This window comes from Eimeria tenella, genomic scaffold, assembly GCF_000499545.2.
Source record: "Eimeria tenella Houghton genomic scaffold, Eth_scaff119, whole genome shotgun sequence".
Classification (NCBI taxonomy): Eukaryota; Apicomplexa; class Conoidasida; order Eucoccidiorida; family Eimeriidae; genus Eimeria; species Eimeria tenella.
Window position 1 is genome coordinate 37,185 of NW_013541484.1, and position 24,182 is coordinate 61,366.

General features: G+C 45.5%; 6 protein-coding genes across 6 annotated transcripts in view; 3 read left to right on the forward strand and 3 right to left on the reverse strand.

Moving 5' to 3' along the window:
* ETH_00012520 (26S proteasome non-ATPase subunit, putative) overlaps positions 1 to 1,181 on the forward strand; it is a gene marked incomplete at both ends in the record, with an annotated part of 1,338 nt that extends 157 nt beyond the window's left edge. The window contains 3 exons of the mRNA XM_013373038.1: positions 59 to 189; positions 529 to 713; positions 948 to 1,181. Coding sequence (XP_013228492.1) covers positions 59 to 189; positions 529 to 713; positions 948 to 1,181 — 550 coding nt within the window. The remainder of the gene's footprint in view (positions 1 to 58; positions 190 to 528; positions 714 to 947) is intronic.
* Positions 1,182 to 2,936: 1,755 nt separating this feature from the next.
* Positions 2,937 to 5,501, forward strand: ETH_00012525 (uncharacterized protein; the record flags this gene model as incomplete). Its single annotated transcript, XM_013373039.1, has 4 exons — positions 2,937 to 3,079; positions 3,376 to 3,599; positions 4,762 to 4,805; positions 4,968 to 5,501. 4 exons carry the CDS (start codon positions 2,937 to 2,939, stop codon positions 5,499 to 5,501), a joined length of 945 nt encoding a protein of 314 aa, XP_013228493.1.
* A 1,079-nt stretch (positions 5,502 to 6,580) lies between these two features.
* Positions 6,581 to 7,578, reverse strand: ETH_00012530 (40S ribosomal protein S18, putative; the record flags this gene model as incomplete). Its single annotated transcript, XM_013373040.1, has 2 exons — positions 6,581 to 6,844; positions 7,375 to 7,578. The coding sequence occupies 2 exons, from the start codon at positions 7,576 to 7,578 to the stop codon at positions 6,581 to 6,583; spliced, it is 468 nt and encodes a 155-aa protein (XP_013228494.1).
* A 712-nt stretch (positions 7,579 to 8,290) lies between these two features.
* Positions 8,291 to 9,280, forward strand: ETH_00012535 (uncharacterized protein; the record flags this gene model as incomplete). The annotated part of the gene is made up of 1 exon (XM_013373041.1): positions 8,291 to 9,280. The coding sequence occupies one exon, from the start codon at positions 8,291 to 8,293 to the stop codon at positions 9,278 to 9,280; it is 990 nt and encodes a 329-aa protein (XP_013228495.1).
* Positions 9,281 to 11,957: 2,677 nt separating this feature from the next.
* ETH_00012540 (Apicomplexan CP 15/60K like protein, related) lies at positions 11,958 to 13,717 on the reverse strand (the record flags this gene model as incomplete). Its single annotated transcript, XM_013373042.1, has 3 exons — positions 11,958 to 12,185; positions 12,527 to 12,681; positions 13,474 to 13,717. The coding sequence occupies 3 exons, from the start codon at positions 13,715 to 13,717 to the stop codon at positions 11,958 to 11,960; spliced, it is 627 nt and encodes a 208-aa protein (XP_013228496.1).
* Positions 13,718 to 18,961: 5,244 nt separating this feature from the next.
* Positions 18,962 to 19,586, reverse strand: ETH_00012545 (uncharacterized protein; the record flags this gene model as incomplete). Its single annotated transcript, XM_013373043.1, has 3 exons — positions 18,962 to 19,161; positions 19,288 to 19,380; positions 19,583 to 19,586. 3 exons carry the CDS (start codon positions 19,584 to 19,586, stop codon positions 18,962 to 18,964), a joined length of 297 nt encoding a protein of 98 aa, XP_013228497.1.
* Between the last annotated feature and the right edge of the window lie 4,596 nt (positions 19,587 to 24,182).

Below are 24,182 nucleotides of genomic sequence, written 5' to 3' on the forward strand. Positions count from 1 at the left end.
CCCGCTGCTGCTGCTGCTGCTGCTGCTGCTGCTGCTGCTGCTGCTGCTGCTGCTGCAGGGACGGACGTGAACACGCAGCAAAGCTTCGAGCAGCTAAACGCGAGAGCTGTCGGAGTTGTGGTGGACCCAATTCAATCAGTGAAGGGGAAAGTGGTGATGGACTGCTTCCGGCTCATAAACCCTCACCTCGTGATGCTGGGTCAAACCCTAAACCCTAAACCCTAAACCCTTGAAAGCTAGGAGTAGTGGAGAGTAGCAATTCAAATTGATTAGAGCCAACTCGATGACATTTGCTGCTGTTGATGTGCGCACGCAGTGTTACTCATTGTTGTTGCTGTTTCCCTTGTGCTGCTGCTGCTGCTTTGCTGCTTCTGCTGCTGCTGCTGCTGCTGTGCTGCTGCTTCCTCTCGTCCTGGCGCTTCCCGGGCTGCTGCTGCGCTGCTTTGCTTCCCGCTGCTGCCGCCTCTCCGCGCGCCTCCCCTGCCGCTGCCGCTGCTGCTGCTGCTGCTGCTGCTGCTGCTGCTGCAGGACAGGAGCCGCGGCAGACAACTTCGAACATTGGCCACTTGTCGCGCCCCACAATAACAGCTCTGGTCCACGGACTTAACCGAAATTATTATTCAATTGCAATTAACTGCCGCAAAGGCGAACTCGAACACCAAATGCTGGCCAACCTGCACACCAACAAGTGGAGCGACGCCCTCAAACTCAAGGTGCTGCTGCTGCTGCTGCTGCTGCTGCTGCTGCTGCTGCTGCTGCTGCTGCTGCTGCTGCTGCTGCTGCTGCTGCTGCTGCTGCTGCTGCTGCTGCTGCTGCTGCTGCTGCTGCTGCTGCTGCTGCTGTTGCTGCTGCTGCTGCTGCTGCTGCTGCTGCTGTTGCTGCTGCTGCTGCTGCTGCTGCTGCTGCTGCTCGAAACCCCAAGCCCTAAACCCTACCGCTGCGCGCAGAACTACCAAGAGCACCAGGAGGAGCGGGAGGAAAGCATCGCGGCGCTGAAGGAGCTGAGCTGTCGATACACCTCAATGATTGAAGAAGAAATAAAAAAGAAACCCGAACAACTTCTCGTTGACAGAGCTGGACAAATAGATGCAAAAATGCGGATTCAGCAAACCCTAGATCAGCTGATGACGGACACGCTGCTGCAGTCCCTCGGCAGCATGATCTCCACGCTCGTCTTCTAAACCCTAAACCCTAAACCCTCGCCGGCCCCGCGCCCGCAGCGCCGAGCCCCACCAAACCCCAAACCCTAGAAAGGGGAGTGAGGGATTCCTCCCGCAGCTCTAGGGTTTAGGGTTTGGGGCTTCCGGGAGAGGGAGAGGGAAACGAACTTCAGGCTCAACGCCCTAGGGTTTAGGGTTTAGGGTTTAGGGTTTAGGGTTTGCAGCTCCAGGCCAAAGCAGGTGCTGAACGCCTGCAGGAACCTCCGCGTTCGAATTAAATGAAACTCTTCCGTTCGAATTAAAATGAAACACTGGTGCTGCAGCAGCAGCAGCAACGGCAGCAGCAGCAAAGCAGCAGCAGCAAAGCAGTAGCAGTAGCAGCAGAAACAGTAGCAGCAGAAGCAGTAGCAGCAGCAACAGAAGCAGTAGCAGCAGAAGCAGCAGCAGCAGCAGCAGCAGCAAATGCAGCTTGTGCGTTGGGATGTACGTACAGCTGCGGCTCTAGGGTATCGGCGCAGCCGCGGCTTTTTGTAAGATGATTTAAAAGTTTTTTAAATATTTAATTCCATTTTAGATTTGATATTTATTAATTGCATCTTGGACATTCGTTTGAATTTATATTTGCAAAAAGATTCAAATAACCATTTAAAAATGCATGTATTAAGTGCTTCTAGAAGCAGCAGCAACAGCAACAGCAGCAGCAGCAGCAGTAGCAGTAGCGGCAGCAGTAGCAAATGGTATAAGGGCATTCTGCAAAAGTTTGTCCGAAGTGTTCAAATAAATAGATAAATAAATGGATAAATAAGTAAATAAATAAATAAATAAATAATAAAGTCAATTTGAAGTTAATTGTTTTATTTTTATTTGAAATAAAAATTTTGAAGAAAAGCAAAAAGAGTTTTTTCATGAAAGTTGAAACGGCTTTGCTGAAGTGTCTGCAGTTCTGTTCCTTTGTTTTGGTTTTGAAACCAAATTAAAAGAATTAAAATCATATTTTAAGAATCAAATAAATTAAATCTTATCATTTCAGTTTTAAAATAAATAAATAAAAAGAATTAAAAGATTATAGGGGCCTTAGTGCTGAAGGTCACTCGAGACAGTGGTGGGGAGAGCGTCTAAATAGTTTTTGAAGTCCAGGATTTGAATATTTTGATTTGAAGCTTGAATTTAATTTAATTTTAAACTTATTATTTTATTTTAAAAACATAAATGCATTTACAATTCATTTATTTGCTCCCTTTACTTGCATTCAGAAGCAGATCTCTTAGCTTGATCTGTCGGCGGCGGTCCGCGCTGGCGGGCGACAGCGAGCACATTTTTTTGAAATAAAAAGCGGATGAAAACTCCTTCTGGATTTATTTTCAAAAATAAAAAAGAATCTTCTGTTTAATCAACTCCTTAGTTTCAAATTAAAGGAGGAAATGGCGAAATAAAGGAAGAGAGCATCGGCGGTGATTCGGGCGTCTGCGCAACGCCCGCGAGGTGTCTGTACACCTGAGCGCCCGCCGCCGCCGCATCTCTTCTCCGCATTTACAGCCATTCACTTTATTATTTTCGTTTAAAAAGAATCCGTTTTCGTTTATAAATGTTTTTTGATTCATTTTTATCGTTTTATCGCGACTCTGCAGACCCGCCGCGTCTCGTGGACCACTCTTGATTCGAGGGGCCTCTCTCACGCCTGCAGCAGCAAGCAGGAGCTGCTTGATCTTGAAACTTTGCTGCACTTCGTTGATTTCTTTTCACTTGAATTTCTTTTTATTTTATTTGTTTTTCAAAATGGAACAAACAGCTGCAGCGCCAGCGCCGCCACCCGCCGGCCCCAATTCAAATCGCCTTTCCACTCAAGACCCCCAGCTGTCTTCAGCGCTTTCGCTCGCCCAAGTTTCCCCTGCAGCTTCCCAAGACTCTCCCGCCTCCAGGTGAGCCTCCTGCACAATATTTAGCAGCAGCAGCAGCAGGAGCAGCAGCAGCTGCTGCAGCTGCTGCTGCCCCTGCTGCTGCTGCTGCTCGCGTTTCATCTTTATGGAATTTGAAAGAAGTGACAGCTCACGTGTGCATGGAGTGTATGTACACCCGGCGTGTGTCTGGAAACTTCTCACAATTTTACTTTTCTTTTTCACGAATTTCAAATTAATGCATTTATGAAACTTCTGGAATTAAATTTTCTCCAGTTTTTGTCTCTCAGTGGTATCTTTCTTGATTCTGCACTTTAAAGTCTTGAACTGAGCGAGCAGCAGCAGCAGCAACAGCAGCAGCAACAACAGCAGCAGCAACAGCCGCAGCAACAACAACGCAAGCAAAGCAGCAACAGCAACAGCAACAGCAGCGACAACAACAGCAGCAACAGCAACAACAACAGCAGCAGCAGCAACAGCAACAGCAGCAGCAGCAGCAGCAAGTGCTGCGTGTCTTGTGCTGCTGCAGCCCGCGGACTTACAGGTCGAACATAACTCGGCTGCCCACAGAGACTGGCTCGCAGCCCCCGCGGCCTCTTCGGTGATTTAATTTAATTTAATCTTTTTATTTTTTATTTATTTATTCATTTATTTATTATGTATTTAATTCTCATTTATTCATTTATTTATTTATTCATTTGCTTATTTTATTTGTTTGTTTGTTTATTATTCGAATTTGAATTTATTTTGTTTTGAAGTGGTTTTGTTGTGAAGTTATCTCTATTCATTTTAATTTGAATTTATTTGAATTTAAACTTATTTGAATTTATTCTACTTTATTTATTTAGTTTAATTTGAGTCTATTTTATTTATTTATTTCATTTAATTAATTAATTATTTATTTATTTTGTTTATTTAATTGAATTTAAATTTGAAAGAATTTTTATTTTCTTTTTTGGCTTCGCAGCGCCAGCGTCTTAAGACGGCTCGAGCAACAAGCAGTACGGACACTTGCTGCTGCTGCTGTTGCTGCTGCTGTTGCTGCTGCTGCTGCTGCCGATAGATAAGATAGCTGCTGCTGCTGCTGCTGCCGATATATTACGTAGCAGCTGCTGCTGCTGCTGCTGCTGCTGCTCTGGTGTCTGAAGTGACTTGTTTATTTCTGCGTTTAGTTTTTATTTGCTGCTGCCGGACTTTCTTTTTCTTTTAAAATTTTTCAAAATTCTTTTTTGTTTCTGAAAGGCCTCTAGACTGTCTTTTCTTGTTTATTTCATTTAAACTTTTATTTTATTTTTGTTTATTTCAATTTGTTATTTTATTTAAATCTTTATTTCTTTTTTCTTTATTCCAAGTTTATGTTATTTCCCTTTTTGCTGCAGGAACGCAGCTGCTGCTGCATCCGCCGGCTGCCGCAGTGGCAGCAAAACACAATTAACGTAAGCAGCAGCAGCAGCAGCAGCAGTAGCAGCAGTAGCAGCAGCAGCAGCAGCAGCGAATGTTGCATTGAAGCGTGTTTGCTGCTAGCTAGCAGCAGCAAACAAATGGGCAGAAGCAGCTCAAAGCCTCTTTTGATTTAACTTACCATTAATTGTTTTGTTTAAATTGTTTTAATTTCTTTATTTTAATTGTGTTAATTTATTTATTTTAGTTGTTTTAATTTACTTGTTCTAATTGTTTTATTTTGTTTATTTCTTTTTTGCTTTCAGGGACTTATGGTTTTGATTTGCGTCTTGCTGCTCATCAGCGTGGTGTATGTACGGCTGACGAGCACAGCAGCAAAACAAGAATGAAATGAAAATAATAATTAAATTAATTAAAAAAATGAATTAAACTAAATTAATTAAATTGAATTAATTAAATGAAATAAAGATTTTGTTTTGTTTGCTTCGCGGTGTCTGCGGTGTACGTACAGTTCCCCGGGGAGGTAATGCGGGCGGAAAGGGAAGAGCAGCGGCTCGCCTTGGAGCAGCAGCAGCAGCAGCAGCAGCAGCAGGAAGTGAGTGACCAGCAGCAGTTCATGCAGCGGCAGAAACAGCTGCAGGAGATGCAGAAGCAGCTGCAGCGGCAGCAGCAGCAGCAACAGCTGCAGCAGCAGCGCCTCCAGGAACAGCAACAGCTGCAGCAGCAGCGCCTCCAGGAACAGCAAGTGCTGCTGCAGCAACAGCAGCAGCTCAGTGTAGCCGCAGCAGCTACTGCAGCAGCTGAAGCTGCAGCAACAGAAGTCCCAGCAGCAGCAGATGCTGCAGCACCAAAAGCTGCAGCGCCAGGAGCATCAGCAGCAGAGGCCGCAGCATCAAAAGCTTCAGCTCCAGAAGCAGCAGCAGCAGAGGCTGCAGCAACAGAAGCAACAGCAGCAGCACTCCCTCCAAGCCAAACTGATGCAGCAAATTCTCGACATTTGCGCAGCAGCAGCAGCAGCAGTGAGACACAACACAAAACATTCTAAAATACGCAACACATGCAAATGCTTTTTAAAATTATGAATTTATAAATGTGAATATTTCTTGCTACCGACTTATACTTTCCTTTTTGGCTTTGCGTCACTTGCAGTGTACGTACACCTCAGCTTTTGAAGCGACGGAAAGAAAATCTGCATTTCAAGTAAATCAAAGTACTTGAATTGATTTAAAAGAATTAAAATGCAAAATAAAACATTTAATTTGAACATTTGAATTAATTCAAAAGAATTAAAATGCAAAATAAAACACTCAATTCGAACATTTGAACTAAACGCAAAATAAAACGTTTAATTTGAATATTTGAATCAATTCGAAAGAACTAAACATGCAAAATAAAACAAAAATAAAACATTTAACTTGAATACTTGAACAAAAATTGGGAACAAAACATTTAATTTGAACATTTGAATAAAAAGAAATTAAAATGAGAAACAAAAAGTGCATTTTGCATGCAGGCGGAAATCGAGAGAGGAAAATCGGCCGCGGAGTCAGCGGAAATTCAAAAGGTGAAAAACTAAAACAAAATAGGAAAGTGGATTTCTCTTTGCAATTATAACGCAATTGAAATAATAAAAAAGCAATTATAAATGCAATTAATGCAATTAAAACCGAAAAGTAAAATAATCTGAACAATTAATTCTTCTCCGCCGTGCGTTTTCGTGCAGCCGGAGCCGTGAGGTGTCTGTACACCTCAGAGGGGCCTGCTGGCCCGAAGCTCCAGAACAATTCTTTTTGAATTCTCCGGAACAATTCTTTTTGAATTCTAAGACGTTTCAATCAAACTTTTCTTTTTCTAATTTTGAAACTGGCGCCTCAGTTCGGCTGTCTGTACACCTGAATGCCCTACTTCTCCACTACACTCTCCCTGCCTAGCAGCACGCTGCTGCTGCTGCCGCTGCTGCTGCCTCTGCTGCTGCACCTGTCTAGCAACCCAACCCTGCGTTTGCGTGCACACCACAAAACTAAACAGGCGAACTTGTTCCGCAGTTCCACCAGAAGCACCCGCTGCAGCAGCAGCAGCAGCAGCTGCTGCAGCAGCAGCAGCAGCTGCTGCAGCAGCAGCAGCTCAGGCCTTCTTCTTGGCGACGCCGACGGTCCTGCCGTGGCGGCCGGTGGTCTTGGTGTGCTGCCCGCGGACCTTGAGGCCCCAGTAGTGGCGCAGGCCTCTGTGGAGGCGCATTTTCTTCAGCCTTTCGAAGTCTTCGCGCCAGACGGAGTCCAAGTTGTTCGCGGAGACGTGGCGGGACTTTCCGTCCTTCACGTCCTTCTGCCGGTTCAGGAACCAGGACGGGATGCTGAACTGCGTCGGACTCGCCACGATCGCCACGATCTGCAGCAGCAGCAGCAGCAGCAGGAGAGCAGCAGCAGCAGGAGAGCAGCAGCAGTGAGCGGCGCTTGTGGTCAGTGAGGTTCTTACTCGTTAGGTGCTGCTGCTGATTCTGCAGAAGAGTCGCTGGGACAGTTATAGCGGAAAGTTGAATTTCGTGTGCAGGCTGGCAGAAGGGAAAAAGAAAAGAAATAAAAACTCGAAACAAACAATTCCACTTTTAAATGCAAGAGCTGCTGCGCTCGAGTGGCCCTCGTGGAAAGCCTGAAAGAGAAGAATCCGAGAAGTTTCCGAAGTTCAAAAAACGGAAATCGGATGGAACCGCTGCTGCTCAAGACAGATCACGGAGCAATCGGCGGCAGCAGCGCCCCGCTGGGATTGCAAAAGACGAAAAAGTCATTTTAATTCCGCAGCGGCGAAAAAAACGGGAAAAAACCTCCAGAATGTCGAACGATGAAAAGAAGTGATGAGAGTGAAGGCGGGTGGCGGGAAAGCTGCAGGGGTGAGGTGTATGTACACCGCAGCGCGCGTACCTTGCTGATCTCGTCTGCAGTGAGTTCGCCGGCCCTTTTGTCCGTGTCGATGTCGGCTTTTTTGCAGATTAAAGTGCTAATTCTTCTTCCAATTCCTCGAATCGCAGTGAGGGCAATAACGACTTTCTCCCGGCCGTCGACGTTGGTGTTCAGCACCCGCAGAATGTGCTGGAAGTCCGCCATGTTCGTGGCTCTGAGCGACATTTTCGAATTCTAATCCGCCGCTCCAGGGGAAACCCTCAAATAAAAGAGTTTTTTGCAATTTAATTTGCTGCTGGCAGCCAAGTGCTGCGCGCAGCGCGGCAGTTCAACTTCGGGGCTGTGGCCCCCGCAGGAGAGCCCCCCCACAGGCAGGGCTTCGGGCCTGCGATTCTGCGAGATCCCCCGGAAACGCATGCAATAAAGCACCGAAATAATTCTCAAAATGCATTTTGAAACATAGTTGGGGAGAAAAAGACAAAGAGAAACGTTTTAAGAAGGCCTTCGGCTGCTGCTGCCAACATGCGCCCGCGGGCGATTCAAAAGGCGGCGCGGAAGCAGCCGCTTGGGGGCTCTCTGCGCTGCAGTTGGGCGCTTTTCGGGGAAATAAAAGTTTAAAAGAAGAATTAATAAATGAAAAACAAAAAACGAATTAAATGCGGAGTCGGGGCTGCTGCTGCTGCTGCTGCAGCGAGCAGCAGCACGGCTAGTTGAGCCTAGGCAGTGTCGAGTCGGGAGCCGCGGCGAGATCTTTGCATTTTCTCGCGAGTTTTTTGTTCTTTTTGTTTTATTTTGAACAAAAAGGCATTTTAACTAGTTGTTGTGGAAGAAATTCCGGGAAAGCCCCGCTGCTTGTGCTGCAGCAGCACGGAGCAGCAGCAGCAGCTCGCCGCTGTGCTGCTGCAACAGCTTTCGCCGCGCTGCTGCTGCACCCAAAATGGAGGTTTCTTCAGTAGTTTGGATTGTTCTGGGCACGACTTTTCTAGTCACTCTTGCTGCAGTTTTGTCTACAACTTGTTTGGGCCCTTTGCTGCTGCGCTGCTGCTGCTGCCCCTGCTGCGCCTGCTTCAAGGCCCTCACGGGCAAAGACCTTTTCCCCAGAGCTTCCACTTTCCCCCTTTCCGAGGGCTCTGAGGGGCCCCCGGGGGGCCCCCCTGCCTGCAGCTGCTGCGAGCTTGCTGCAGCACACCCTGCTGCTGCTGCTGGAGCAGCAGCGCCCGCGGACTCCGACCCCCTCGTGCCCTCCCCCCAGCAGCAGCAGCAGCACGGCAGCAGCAGCAGCAGCAGCCGCGCCCTCCCGCCTCCTGCTGCGGATCTGCAGGGGGCCGCGGCCCGTCCTGCGGCCCCCGCAGCAGCAGTAGCAGCAAGAAGCGCTGCTGCTTCTGCTGCTGCTGCAGAAGCTGCTGCCAACTCGTGCGCCCCCGAGAGACCCAAAGGTCCCTTCGCTCCTGCTGCTGCTGCTACAACTATTACCAGCTGTACAGACACCCCAGCAGCAACGAACACGCCCGCAGGCCTGTCAACTCCTGCTGCTGTTGCTGCTGCTGCTCGGGCAGCAGCTCCTCCTTATTCCTTTTCTCCCGCTGTTTCTCCCATTTCAGAAGCAGGCAGTCCTGCTGCTGCTTCCAGGCGCGCCGCAGCAGCAGCGCCTGCAGCAGCAGCAGCACCAGCAGCAGCAGCAGCAGCGCCCAAGGAGGGCGAGCCGCAGCTCGTGCACATGACGCTTGCTGCTCTCGCTGCAGCAGACGCAGCAGCAGATGCAGCAGCAGCAGCAAAACAACCTGGCGGGGCCGTCGCCGTGGGTGTGGGGCCCCCCGCAGCAGCAAAATGCAGCAGAGGAAGAAGGGGCCTCGTTTTAAGGGCCCCTCCTGCTGCTACAAATGCTGTTTCTGCTGCTGCTGCTGAGAGTCTAGAAGCTCTTGTTTGACCTGGCGGCTTGGCAGCTTCTTGCTGCTGCTGCTGCTGCTGCTTCCTTCTCCTGCTTCTCCCTCTGGCTCCCCGCGGCGCTCGCCGCTGCTGCTGCGGCTGCTGCTGCGGCTCGCTGCTGCTTCCTCCCCCGCTGCTCCTCGCTCTTCTTCTGCTTCCCTTTGCTGCTGCTGCTGCTGCTGCTGCTGCTTTTCTTTTTCTTTAATGCACCAGAAGCAAATAAAGTCCTCCGCAGGTTTCCTTTGGCTTCCCAAAGCCGGGCGCGCCGGAAATGAGTTATGTGTTCGGCGCTGCTGCACTGTACAGCTCTTTGGCTTTGCTTTCGAAGTAAATGGCAAACAAATGCGAAGTAAACAAACAAATAAACAAATAAATAAACAAATAAATAGAATTAATAAATAAATAAATAAAATAAACAAATAAAGGACCTGTCGTGGGTCAGTTGCGAGTTCCCGCCGCCCGGGTTCGGCTTGGGCAAAAGCCCAAGAAAAAATTTGAACTTGACGGACTCAAAGGGAATTTCGAAATGCAGTTAAGTGCAAAGCAATTGAAATAAAATAAATTCGAATTAAAAAGAAATAAAATTAATTAAATTGAAAAGAAATTCGAATTAGTTTCGCCAAGAAAGATTCAGAATCCGCTTCGCCGGAAAGAAATAGTTCCATTTCAGTTCAAACAGCTTTCGAAATGCAGCTAGTTGCAAAACAATTGGAATCAAACAAGACAGAATTTAATTTAATTTCAAAAAAGAAAATAATGCAATTTATTCAATTGAAAAGAAATTGAAATTAACTCCGCAAAAGTAGAATTGGGATTGGTTTCATCCGAGTTGAGAAAAGAAAAGACGGATTTAAAAAGAATTGAAACTTCATCTTCGAAAAATAACTCCAAGTGGATTTAATTGAAACGCAAATCGAAATAATTGAAATTGAAAAAATCGAAGTTCTTCAAAAATGGAATTAAATTCAAGAAGTGGAATTCACGAAACTCGAAGTGGAGGCGGAACTAGTTGCAATTTGAAATGAAGTTAATTGCAACTGAAATAGATACATGTTGCAATTAAAATGGATATTATTTGCAATTAAAAAAGGTATTTATTGCAATTAAAATAGATATTGGTTGCAATTGAAATAGATATTAATTGCAATTAGAGTGGATATTGATTGCAATTCTTTTATTGCAATTGGAGGTGAAATTAAGGGCATTTTGAATCGAAGTTAATTGCAATTAGAAACAAAATTAATTGCAATTGGAAATGAAATGAAATGCAATTAGAAATCAAACAAACTGCAATTAAAAGCAAATTAAATTGCAATCGAAATTGAGTCAAATCGAATTGAAATAATTGAAATTGAAATTGAAATAAATTGCAATTTAAAAAAAACTAAATTGCAATTTGAAATGAAATTAAATTCAATTTGAAACGAAATTAAATGTAACCAAAAAGAAACTGAATGGCAACTTGAATTCAAGCTAGTTGCATGCAAGTGCATGCAAGTGCATGCAACTGGAAACGGAATTAAATGAGGTTAGAAATGAAATTAAATTAAATTAGAAATTAAATTAAATTAGAAATTAAATTAAATTAAATTAAATAGAATTGAAGTAAATGCAATTGGAAATAAAACTAAATGAAATTAGAAGAAGCTGCCTAAAAGAAGCTGCCAGCGTGGCCGCGGCCAGCAGCAAAAAGTTCTGCTGCTGCTGCTGCTGCAGTTCAAATTGAGCTGCTGCGTTACAGCAGCAGAAAGTGTTCAAAGAGAAGCAGCAGCTGCAGCAAAATATTCTGCTGCAGTTCAACTTGCTTTTCTTTTGAGCTGCTGCACTAGAGCAGCAGAAAGCGTTAAAGGAAAGCAGCAGCTGCAGCAGGTTTTGCGGCTGCTGCAGTCCACATTGTTTTCTTTTTTGGGCTGCTTCACTAGAGCAGCAGAAAGTGTTAGCAGCTGCAGCAAAAGGTTTTGCTGCTGCTGCAGTTCAAATTGTTTCTCTTTTGAGCTCCCGGACTAGAGCAGTGTTAATAGTAGAGCAGCAGCTGCAGCAGAAGGTTCCGCTGCTGCTGCAGCTCAAGTTTTTTCTTTTGAACAGCAAACAGTGTTAAAGCAGCAGCTGCAGCAGGCGGTTTTGCTGCTGCTGCAGCTCACATTGTTTTCTTCTGAGCTGCTGGACTAAAGCAGCAGATAGTGTTGAAGGAAAGCGGCAGCCGCAGCAAAAGGGTTTGCTGCTGCTGCTGCTGCAGTGCTGCAGCTGGGTTTGTTGCAGTGCCTCGGGGTGCTGGAGATATTATTTCCTTGCAACTCAAAAATAATGAAAAAGCTGGAGTTCGCGCTGCTGCAGCACAGTCTGCGTGTACAGTCGCTCAAAAGTCAAAAGAAGTAAATAATAAATAATCTGAACTTTGCGAGAAAACAAATCCTGCAGTGGCAGCCCAGGCAGGGCGGAAGCAGCAGAAAGAAAGCCACGAAGCAGCGGCGCCGGCACTTTTGTTCGTTTTTTTTCCTTTTTTCGCAAACATGATGAAATAAAATGATTTATTTCACATTTTCGCGTTCGTATTGCACCAAAACGGACGTTTCTGGCGTTGATCTGGTCGCTTTCTGTTTCCGAAGAGGCCTTGCACGGCGGCTGGGGTGTACGTACACCCCAGCGGCGCGCGCCGCTTTCTCGTGCAAGTCGGCAGTTCAGTTTCTGTTTTTTTCAGCTTCTTCTTTGAGTTGTTTCATCATTTCGACGAAGATATGTTTGTCTTTTACTGCTTCAAAACGAATTGGAATGCAGTTTCCAGATTCTATCAAGTGCAGCGCCACGCAGTTCTCGTCGTCCACCAAGTTCGCCTTCGTCTCCACGCGCTTCAGCTGATCCCGCGTGTGCAGCAGCGACTTGACGTCGCTCAGCGGAATCACCCGCACCTGCGCAAACCCCAAACCCCAAACCCTAAACCCTAAACCCTAAACCCTAAACCCTCAGCTGCAGACCCTGCGCGTTCGCGTTGCGCCCGCTGGCTGCTGCAGCCTGTGCTTCCTCGATCCGTGGGAACCCTGAACCCTAAACCCTTTCCCGAGTGAACCCTGGACCCTAAAGCCAGCCCCTCTAAACCCTAAACCCTAAACCCCAAACCCTTCAAACCACAAACCCCAAACCCTACCCCTGCAAATCCCAAACCCCCAATCCCCGCGCCTGTAAGCCCCAACCGCGCAACCCCGCAAACCCCAACCCCAACCCCAAACCCTAAACCCTAAACCCTAGGTACCTTGTCTTCGCAGGAAATGCTGAGGGACTTGTCGGAAGGGTTTAAGTGGAGAGTGCATGCAAGTTTGGTCCCGTCTTGCAGCAAAACAATTATTGCCATTCCCCCCTGCAGCCGCTTCCGCAGGTCTTCTACTTCGGGCTGGTTCACAGCCACTGCTGCAGCAACAAAGCTCGAAAGGTAATTAATTAATTAATTAATTAATTAATTAGTCAATTAATTAATTAATTAATGCATTTAATTTAATCAATTCAGTTAATTTATAAATAAATTGAAAAAACAAATAAATTGAAGAAATAAATAAATCGAAAAAGTAAATTAAAATGAAAGAAATCAATTTAAACAATTTATCAAATCCCAGACTTCTGGCCCCTCGCCCGGTCAAGTGCAGAAAACATGAAATCTGCTTCCCGTCTGCTGCTGCTGCTGCTGCTGCAGCACTGCTGCTGCTGCTGCAGCACTGCTGCTGCTGCTGCTGCGTGTGGCTGCAGGTGGACACAATGCATTTCGTGTATCAACAAAATAAGACATAAAACGCAAAAGAAAAAATGCCATTTATTTGGAAACAAAAAGCAAAAGTGAGAATTAAAAGAAAATTAATTTATATTCTTCTTAATGGACTTCAATTGCAAAAGTTGAATCGACAGAAACGAAAACCGAGTGTACGTACAGCGGGGTGTGCGTACACCTCCGCTGTTCCTTCGAACTGCATGCTCGCGAAACGAAATAAGAAGAACAAAGGAATAAAAGGAATAAAACAAACAAATGAATTTACATAAAATAAACAATAAAAAGAACAATAAAACTTGAAAAAGACTTTGTTCATCATTCCTTCAGCGGAAGCACTTGAGGAGGCGCAGCTGCACATGCAGAACGGGGTGTACGTACACCCCAGCGCGCGAAGCAGCACTTTTGGATTTTCATTTTAAATTAAAAGTTTTAACTCCCACCTGGCTGCTCCTGCTGCTGCTGCTTCTTGGGTTTTTTTTCTTCTTTTGCTGCTTCTTTGTTCTCTCTTTCTTTGTCTTTGCTTTTTTGTTCACTTTGTTCTTTGCTGCTGCTTTCTTTGCGGGGCTTCGCGCTGTGCGGCTTCTCTTTTGCTGCTGCTGCTGCTGCTGCTGCTGGCTGCGGCTCCTTCATCACCTGCCGGTCGTCCGCATCCTCCACAGCGCAGCAGGAACTGACTGCGCCCATCTTTGCTGCTGCTGCTGCTGCTGCTGCTGCTGCTGCGCGCCTCTGCGTGTAGGGCTGGCGAGCTGCAGCTGTTGCGCCTCAACTTTGATTTCTATTCTTCTCGAGGCGCCCCCGCGAGCCCGGCGAGGCCCGGCGAGTCTGCTGCTGCTGCTGCTGCTGCTGCTGCTGCGGTGTGTGTGCTGCTGCTGCAGCGCCGCTGCGCCGGTGAGGCCCGCGGGCTTTGCGCAGCGCAGCAGCAGAAGCCGCAGCCACGCCAATTTGCTGCGAGACTTGCTGCTGCAGGGGATCAGCAGCAGCAAAGATTTAAACGCCGCAAATGAAGTGGTGAAGGGTCTGGGAGAAGAAGCAGAAACTGGCGGGCTGAGGTGTCCATACACCCCAGCTGCGATGGTCTGGCACGAAGGGCGCAGCAGCAGCAGCAGCTGCAGCAGCAGCAGCAGCAGCTCCTCAAAAACAATAAGTGCAGCAGTAAATATTCTCTTTTGCTTTTGGTTTGTCAAAAAGATCCAAAAAATAAACAGCAGCAGCTCAGCAGCAGCGGCCGCGTTTCATTCCTCGCTGCTGCAGTCGCGGCGAGAGCCTCTCAGCGCCAGTTTCTCCTTCTGGGGGTCTATTTGCATGCAAGTAAACCCCAGCCGATATTATTTGATTTATTTTGCAATTTAAAACCCAAAGAAAGCCTCAATTCCTAAAAAATGCGGGCGAAGAGGCAGCAGCAGCAGCAGCAGCCCCCGGCGACCAGCCGTTGAGCCAATCACCACGCCCATTGGTTTCTTTGGCCCACTGCAGCAGCAGCAGCAGCGCAGCAAACCCACTTTTGCTTTTCTTCTTCAAACTTCTCTTCTTTTCAAATCAATTATTAATTTAAATGTCCATTTGCGGAAAACGGCGCCGACGGCGCCGCTCGGGTGTATAGACACCTGACCCACGCAGCCGCGGCAGCCCCTGCGCCACGCCTAAGGCACTTCCCGCAGCAAATTGTCTTTTTTAAACCCCTAAACGCATTTATTTTTAAAATAAAACATTTTAAAACCGATGCAGTTTTTTATCCGCAAAAAGAAGCTCTGGGGGCCGCTAAAATTCAAAAAGTGCTTTTCGGTGACACCCCCGCCACCTGCGGTGTACAGACACCCGAAATTTCAAACAAGCCACACTCCCTTTCGGGCTCTCGGCCCAATTCTTTATCTTTCAGGGTTTAGGGTTTATCTTTTAGGGTTTAGGGTTTATCTTTTAGGGTTTAGGGTTTAGCCTTGGAGGCCCAGGGCCGCGAGGGTTTAGGGTTTTAGCCGCCAGAGCTCTCAGGACTTAGCCCCTAGGGTTTAGGGTTTAGCCTCTGGGGTTTAGGGTTTAGTCCCCTAGGGTTTAGGGTTTGGCTTGCTGCGCCTTTTGCTTCTGTGTGTGCTTTCTCTATCTTTCTTTCACTCAGTTTAACTCCACTTCTTTCAACTCACGAGTCCAAGTACAGATGAGGGTTTGGATTTTAGGGTTTAGAGTTTAGGGTTTAGGGTTTAGGGTTTAGGGAGTTCTAAAAACAAGAAAGGCTGCAAATGATTTGAGTTTTGCTGCGCGAGAGCACCGGCTGCTAGCCGATTGAAATCTATTAAGCCACTTTAATCAAATGAATAAAAATGAATTAAATTAATTGAATTAAACGAATTGAATTAATTAAATTAAACAAATAAAATAAAATGAAATGAAATAAAATAAATTTAATTTAATTGGATTTTAAAAGTAGTATAAAATTCGTTTTATTTATGCCCTGAAGTTAAACTGCCTAAATTCGAAAACGCTCCCACGCCGGTGGCTGCTGCTGTTGCTGCTGCTGTTGCTGCTGCTGCTGCTGCTGCTGCTGCCGCAGAAATATCGTGTAGTAGGGTTTAGGGTTTAGGGTTTGGAGGAGAGCAGCATTGTGCAGCTGACGAAAACAGCAACGGAAATGATTTAGCAAAAACAAGAAATAAATTAAATAGAACACAAAGACCTTTGTGCTTCTGCACTCTTCTCTAAGGTTATTTTTTATTTTTTATTTCTTTTATTTCTTTTTTGTTTCATCCTTTTTTTAATTTGTTATTTTTTGCTCTTCATTCTGAGGCCTTCCTGTCCTTCCACTGCAGCGGTTTAGGGTTTAGGGTTTAGGGTTTAGGGTTTAGGGTTTTAGGTTTGCTACTGCGAGCCTCAAACCCCAAACCCTAAACCCTAAACCCTAAACCCCAAAGCTTATAAGCACCAGCGTGAAGCTGCACATCCTGGAGGTGTCTGTACAGTCGAATTGCTGGAAGATGGGCTTTTATTTATTTTTATTTATTTTACATTTGGAGTTACTTTGTGCAGATATAAAACACTTGTATGCAAATTGCAAAGATCAATCTTTGCAGCAATAACGGCATAAAAGATGAATATTTGGATAAATAATTGCAAAATTTGTATTTATGTTTATATCTAATTCAAAACTTTTTCTTTTTTGAACTTAAGTTCGCGTTTTGCTGATGCATGCTGCTCGTCTGTACAGAGCAGAGCAAGGGGGAAGGAAAGCGCCGCTAAAATGCGGATTTTTAGGAATTAAATGCTTAAAAAAACAAAAATTAATAAAAATAAATGCATTTGGATGAATAAAAAACAAAATAAAAGTAAAAATAAAGGAAGATTCGAGAAAAAGTTGACAGCGGCGCATGCAGCTCGAGAGCATCTCGCTGGCTCGGGGGCTTCCGGCTTGACTGGGTGAGCTTTTTGCGGTTACTTGAAGTTGAAATTGCAAATAAATGGAAATAAATGAAAATAAATGGAGAAAAAAGGAAAAGATCTCTTTTTTCAAACAAAAAGGTGCAGTGACACTCCAGCAAGCACACAGCGCCACGGGAAACCGCTGGCTGCTCCAGCCGCCGTCCGCAGCCGCCAGTCTTCAGCGTCTACTTCATCTTTGAGCATTTCAAAAAAGAAATTTAATTTAAATGAATTTATTCTTCTGAAGAAGGCCTTTCTTTTGCCTTCCCGGAGAGCCGCAGCGGGGCCCGCGAGGTGTACGTACACCCGGCGCAGCAGCAGCACTTGCGCGACCGCCAATAACGCTTCATCACTTTTATTCTTTTTGTTTTTGTTGTAGGGATGGAGCGAGCCTGCATAAGAGGTGAGAAACCTTTTAAATACTTCTTTTCTTTTCTTTTCTTTTCATTTTTATCCAGCTTTCCCTTCCTTCTATTCAGGCCACTTCAGCTGCTTTAGCAATTTCATTTTTTCTCCTTTTTATTTTTTCTTTTCTTCTTCTTTTCCACTTCTCATGTTGCGGCGGACCAGCAGGGCTTCAATTTGCTGCAGCAGTTTCTGTTTTTTGTTTCTTTGTTTCTTTTTTGAAATTTCTGAAAAGCAGGGAAAAGGGCATTTTCGCCTTCTTCTTGAATCTTTTTGGATTTATTTAAATCCTTTTTGCTTTTAAAGATGTTCTAAAAGGATTTAAATCGAAAAGGAGAAACAATAATTTTCGAAAGCTTTTGAAAAAGCATTTCTTCATTTTGCTTTTTTTCGGTTAAATGGGTGTCCAGACACCTGGGAGTTTCTTGCAATGCAGAAGTTCATTTCATTTCTTTTTATTTTATTTACTTTACTTATTATATTTATTTTGCTAATTTCATTCATTTTATTTTAATTTCCTTTTTTTTTCTTTTTTTCTTTTTCTCCCTCCCATTCCTCTCGTTTCAGGTGTCTGTACAGCAGCTGACAAGCTGAGGAGCTTCAGCTGTTTATTTTACCTTCAATTTATTATTTTAATTTATTCTTTTGATTTATTCTTTTAATTTGTCATTTTAACTTATAATTTGAATTATTTTATTTAATTTTAGTTTCCTCTTTTTGCCTCTTCAGGCTTTCTAACTTTGCTGCTTTTGGTCTCCGTCTTATTTACCTTCTGCGCCCTCCAAGAATACCTTTATATGTGGTGAGACTTTAATTAATTTGAATTAATTTCAATTTGTTTTAATTTATTTCAATTTATTTTTAATTTCTTCTTTTAATTTCCTTTTAATTGCAAGTTCAAACTCTGCTGCTCTTCAAACCCCGAAAGGCCAATTTGCCGCAGCTACTTCCACCCTCCCCCGCCTTGAAACGCCCCCGCTGCTGCTGCTGCTGCTGCTGCTGTTGCTGCTGCTGCTGCTGCTGTTGCTGCTGCCGCTGCAGGATATTTTGGTGCGTGGTTGTGGGGTCTCTGCTGCTGGTGGATTTCATGTTCATGGGAAGAAATGCATTTATTTATGACCCCTTTTATGAGTGAGCACTTTCCCACACCGCCCAAACCCTAAACCCTAAACCCTAGCCCGCCGGGGCCTGCTGCTGCTGCCTCCCGGGTGTACGTACACCGCAGCAACAGACACCCCATGTTCATTTTTTTCCTTTCTTTTCCTTTTGCAGCAACTGGGCGCAGCGGACGGCTCCCAAGTACTGATAACGGGATAGCAGCAGCAGCTGCTGCTGCAGCTGCAGCAAAAGCTGCAGCAGCAGCTTAGGCGGCATAAGAAGCTGCAGCAGCAGCTTAGGCAACATAAGGAGCTGCAGCAGCAGCAAGACTGCAGCAGCAGGAGCTGGAGTGGCTGCTGCTGCTGCGGCAGAAGCTGCTGCAGCAGGAGCTGCTGCAGCAGCTTCTGTTTATTATTTATTTGTTATCAACAGGCCTTTAGTGGCTGATTGTAAGTGACTTTGCCTCTGCTGCTGCTGCTGCTGCTGCTGCTGCTGGGTCACGAAAAAGGCGAAAAAGAAAAAATGGAAAAGTGAAAAAGAAAAGTCGGTGTGGGGCGGGAGGCGCAGCAGCTGTCGGTACACCCCGTGGCTGCAGCGCTTGCCCCTCTTCGCGAATTGAAGGCTCATTTAATTTAATTTAAGTTATTTAATTATTTAATTATTTTATTTCATTTATTTTCTTGTTTGAAAGGGTAGTTGCGGCTCTTTTCTCCGATCCAGCTGCTGCTGCTGCTGCGCTGCTGCTGCGGGCCGCCGTCTGCATTCCATTAGCCGAATTGAACTGCAGCAGCAGCAGCAGCAGCAGCAAATTAAATTTGAATAAAAGCAAATTAAAGTTTATATTTATTTGCGCAGAGTTATTTATTTAAAGGAAGATCTGCAACTCCTGCGGACTGCTGCTGCAGCAGGCGAGGTGTACGTACACCTGGAGGCGGCACTGTACACGCAAAGGAATTTATTTTGAATTTAAAATTAAAAAAATAAAAGAATTTAAAATTCAAAATTAAAAGAAACTTTACTTCATAACTCACTGCTGGAGTGGCCCCCAGGGGGCTGGTGAACCTTCACAGAAGTGCGGCCCGCCTCGGGCTGCCCAAAGCCCGTTTGCTGCTGCTGCTGCTGTTGCTGCTGCTGCTGCTGCAGGCGGTGGGGGGCCCCTGGGGGGCCCCCAGGTGCTGCTGCTGCGGCGTAAGGGGCTGGGGGCGCAGCTGGCTGCGGTGCTGCAGATCAAAAGGCAGCAAATGGGCAGAAAGGAGGGACTTCTTCGAATTAGAAAAAGAAAAAAAAAGAAATGGTTTTAATTGATGGGGGAATGGTTTAATTTAAAAGAGGCGCAGCAGACGCACTGTCATCGCCAAAACAAATCGAAGAGTTTCCCCCGGGAGCCGCGTGGACGCGAGTGGAGGGCCTGTTTTTATAAAAAGGATTATCTCCGCAATCTGAAAAGAAGAAATGTTGAAAATAAACAAAAATAAAAAAGAAAATTCAAAAAAACATGCAGGGTCGGCTGTTGTTCGCGAGCTGCTGCAGCGGCGAGAAGATCCGGCGGGCTCTGCGGCCCTCCAGCGCCTCATTTCGCAGCTTTCCGCGCAAAATTTAAAACCTTCTCAACTAAAAATGAAATTAAAATTAATAACTCACCCATTATGTCGAAAAAAGAAGAAAAGAAACGCCAAAAATTGGAGTGTCACTGCAGCTCGCGTGCGCAGCACCACCCCCCGCCGCGGAAACTGCTGCTGCTGCTGCTGCTGCTGCTGCTGCTGCGCGAAAAAGCCTTTTCTGAAGCAAGTAGCGTTCAATTAAAAAGAGGAAATTCGTTTTATAGTGTTCGGAAAAGATCCAGAAAGGAGCAGAACCCCTGCGGCCTTCTACTGCAGGGTGGTAACACTCCGCAGCGACCAGCCCCAGCAGCACCGACTATTTCCCAGAACCTGAATTCAGATTTCAAGTTTCTCGCCAGTTTTCCGTCATTTATTCAATTTAATTTAATTTACCTAAATTAAATATATTTTAAAACTTATTTCAGCATTTTCAAACCCCAAATCCGCCCCATGTGCAAATGAATGCAAAGAAATGCCTGCAGAAACCTGAAATGGAGTGGTTGGTGATTATTGCATCTGCTCCAGCTAAAAAGATGAACAATCTTCACAATTGAATTATATTTAATTATTTAATTACCTTTAATTGCATTTAGTTATATTTAATTAATTAAATGAAAAGAATTGGCTCGGGAAAGCAGATCTGAACGAGGAACAGTTTTGCAAATTTTTGAATTCTTTCACAAGACACTGAAGGCTTGCGAGAATAGGCCACTATTTAGGAATAAATAAATTTCCTTTTGACTTTTTTTTGAAGATAATTAATTTATAATTTAATATTTAATTAGTTTATTAAGTCTTAATCAATTTTGAAGAGATATTTGGCATGCCGTTTGCAGGTTTTCAATATCTTTTCATGAAACCATCTTGAATTCTCCTCACGAGGCCTTGAAATGCTCGAAATAGACTTTTAATTGGCTTTGATTATATCAAAATAAGCTTAAAATTAAATTTAATTAAATTAAAACTCAATTCAACTAAATCTTTTCAACTAAATGAGCTGGTGGCCCAAACAAGGCAGCCGAAATTTGATCATTCTTGAGGCCATTTCGGGGCCACTTTAACATCAAAAAGAAGCAAATAAACACTAAAAACACCTAAATTAATATTTAATAATTTATTTAAATATTTTAAAATTTATTTAAGCATTAAAAAGACTCAAATGAGATCAAATGGATCAAATTGAGACTCAAATGAGCTCAAAAGGATCAAATTGAAGCTTCAAGGTCCAGTGCAGCACCAAAATAAAGTTAAAATTCATTTAATTGAATTAAAATTCCATTTAATTAAATCTTTTCCATTTAAATGGTATTTTTCAAAAGAATAAACTTGAGCTTCACCGCAGCACAAAAGCACTCAAATTCGAAAAGCTTTAATTTGGTCCTTTTGCCCTTCAAGCCCTCCCCAGAAGCTTAGAGCTGTTGCTGCTGCTGCTGCTTGCTGCTGCTGCTGCTGCTGTTTGCTGCCGCTGCAGCAAGCCCTGAAATGCTCAAAAAGCTGCTCTTGCAGCAGCAACTGGCTGCAGCAGCTGCAGCAGGGGGCTTTTGCTGCTGCTGTCTTTGCTGCAGCTTCTGGGACCTTTTGGGGCCTCGAATTTCGCCGAAGAGGAAAAGTTTTGCATTTTGCATTTTTAATATTTTGAAATTATACATTTTAATCCATTAAAGCTTCAAAAAGTGTTTTAAAATTCAAAAACCAAACAGCAAACTCTCACAAGTTGCTGCTGCGCTGCTGCCACGAAGCTGCTGCTCAATTGACTCTAAAAGACTTTTCGAGAGTTTGCAAATCCCAAAAGGCTTCCAGCCCCTGAGACCCGAGAGCTCTCACACTTGCTGCAGCAGCTGCTGCAGCAGCTGCTGCAGTCTTGCTGCAGCCCTGCTGCAGCCTTGTCGCAGCCATGCCGCAGGAGCTGCTACAGCAGGCGCTGCAGCTTTGCTGCAGCCCTGCTGCAGCCTTGTTGCAGCCATGCTGCAGGAGCTGCTGCAGGAGCTGAGGAGCTGCTGCACCCCTGCTGCAGAAGCTGCTCCATTAGATGCTGCAGCAGCTACTGAGGGTCTGCTGCAGCAGCTGCTGCAGCAGCTGCTGCAGACGGATGAAGAGCTTTGAGAGCTGTCTGAGCTGCGCTGCGGCAGGACCAATCTGCTGCTGCTTGGCAGCTGCAATTAAAACAAATAAAAATAAAAATGTAATTTAATTTAAAAAATGAAAAGTTAAAAATAAAAGAAAATATTTGGCCCAGAAAGCCCCCGGGGCTGCGCCCTGGACCCACCGCCATGGACGGAATTATCTTTGAGTTTATTTTGAATTATTTGCAGCAACAAATGCAGCAAAAGTGTCCTTAAAAGCAAACAATTAATTTATTCATTGTTTTTAAAGGAATAAATTAAAATTCTGGAAAAATAGAAGTTTAAAAGAATCAAAAAGACCAAAAAATGACATTTCGGATTTAAGGTGAAAACAGCAAAAGCTGCGTAGACACCCCAGGCCCCTGGGGTGTCTGCGCAGCTTTAGCTCATTTTTTATTTAAAAATGAAATAAATTTGATTTATTTAATTTAATTATTTCTTTTATTTTACATTTTGATTCTCCTTTATCTCCCGCTGCAGCTGTTCTCTAGCTGCTGCTTTGCTGCAGTTTTAAGGCAAAAAAATCTCTTCGGAGCTGGGGTGTACGTACACCCGAGATGCTGCTGCGCAGAGAACTCGGGTGTACGTACACCGCCAGCTGCCAGGTGTCTCGGGAGTCCACTGGTTAACCAGTGGTTCTCAGCCATCATTTAAATCCTTTTATGCTGCTGCTGCTGCTTGCTGCGCTTCTGCGCACCGTGAATGCATGTGCTGCAGCAAAAGGCGAAGACCAAACAGCAGCAGCAGCTCCACTTGGTGCTGCTGCTGCTGCTGCTGCTGCTGTGCCGCGGCGCCCTCTAAATGCTGCAATGACAAACAAAGAAATGAAATGAAGAAAGAAAAAAAGAAAAAACTTTTAAACGAATCTGTCCTTCCCAAAGACAGCTTCTTATAAAATCCGGAGGCAGCAAGAGCATATTGTGGCCCCCCAGAGCTGCAAGCTGCAGCTATTTAGCTAGCTAGCCGCGGCTCGCAACAGCTAGCTAGCCAAGTAGCTGCAGCTAGCTACTTAAGTAGCTGCAGCTAGCTAGCTAAGTAGCTGCAGCTAGCTATTCTGGAGCCAATAAAATCCCCGTTGAGGGCTGTCGTGAGACAGTGAGGCTGCAGAGGGTCCAGTGACAGATTGGGGCGGCGCAGGAAGGCGCTGTGCGGCAAAATGGAAATAATTTATTGAAAAAGTAATTATTTAAATGTTTAAATATATTTTTAAATGAAAAAACTGTTCAGTCGGGGTTTCTGGCGGTGCGCTCTGTGAGCCAGGTGTGCTCGCGTGGGGTGTACGTACACCTCTGTGCGCGGCGAAGTTCCACTTCAACTTTCCCCCTCTATCCTCATTTTAATTTAATTTTTGTTTTAAATAGTTGAAATAATTCATTTTTTTAATATTTAAACACTTTTTCACCAACTTGAAGGCCTCGGAGCCCGGGCGACCGCTGGTCAGCCCGTTCTGGTTTTGTCTGCGGTCGGGTGCGGTCAGCGGGAAGTGCAGATCGGAGGGTAAAATGCCCTTTTAAGCCAAATTTTAGTTTTCATTTAATTAAAAATATTAAATTATTTATTTATTTTTATTAATTAATTCTATTTTGCCCTCCCTTGTGGCCTCTGCAGGCCAGCAGCCGCTGCATGAAGACCGGTGGTCTCTGGTGGACTGCGGCGGTGCGCGGCAGCAGCAGCAGCAGCAGCAGCAGCAGCAGCAGCTCGTGTCTGTCATTTTATTCCTTTCTTTTTCTTTAGTATTTGCATTTCTAGTAGCCTTATTTCAGAAGGAGTTTTCGCCCGGCCATCAATTCCATCGGAGTCCTTAAGTAGCAGCGCCGCCTCTCCGTCGTTTGCTGCCTTCGCGCAGCAGCAGCAGCAGCAGCAGCAGCAAACGGAGCTCTGAGTCTTTCGAGCTTCTCTCAGCCCGCCGAGCAGCAAAAGCAGCAGCAGCAGCAACTCAAGTAGAACGCACAACGCAGGTGTGCTTCTTTCTGGGCGCTCCCCAAACCCCAAACCCCAAACCCCAAACCCTAAACCCCAAACCCCAAACCCCAAACCGCAAACCCCAAACCCCAAACCCTAAACCCTAAATCAGCGCTTCAAGGCGCTGCCTGCGCAGAGGCACAAATGTCCGGAAGCTGTCTTGTTCAACTGCAGCACGCAGCAGGAAAAAGGCAGGGGCCCCCCTTTTTATATTTTTCACTCTTTGTTTTATTTTTCTTTTGTGTCACTTTTGTTTCTTTAGCCATGAGGGGCCCCCTGGGGTCACCTGCAGGTGACCCCAAGGGAGGCAGCTGCTGCTGCTGCTGCTGCTGCTGCGCGGCCCAGCAGCAGGCGCTCCTAAGCAAACTCCCCATTGGCCGCTGCTGCTGCTGCTGCCGCTGCCGCTGCTGCTGCTGCTGCTGTTGCCGTTGCCGTTGCCGTTGCTGTCGCTGTTGCTGTTGCTGCTGCTGCACCTGTTGCTGCTGCCGCGGCAGTTGTTGCTGCTGCTCCAACTGCCGCTGCAGCGGCAGTGGCAGGAGCAGCAGCCGCTGCTGC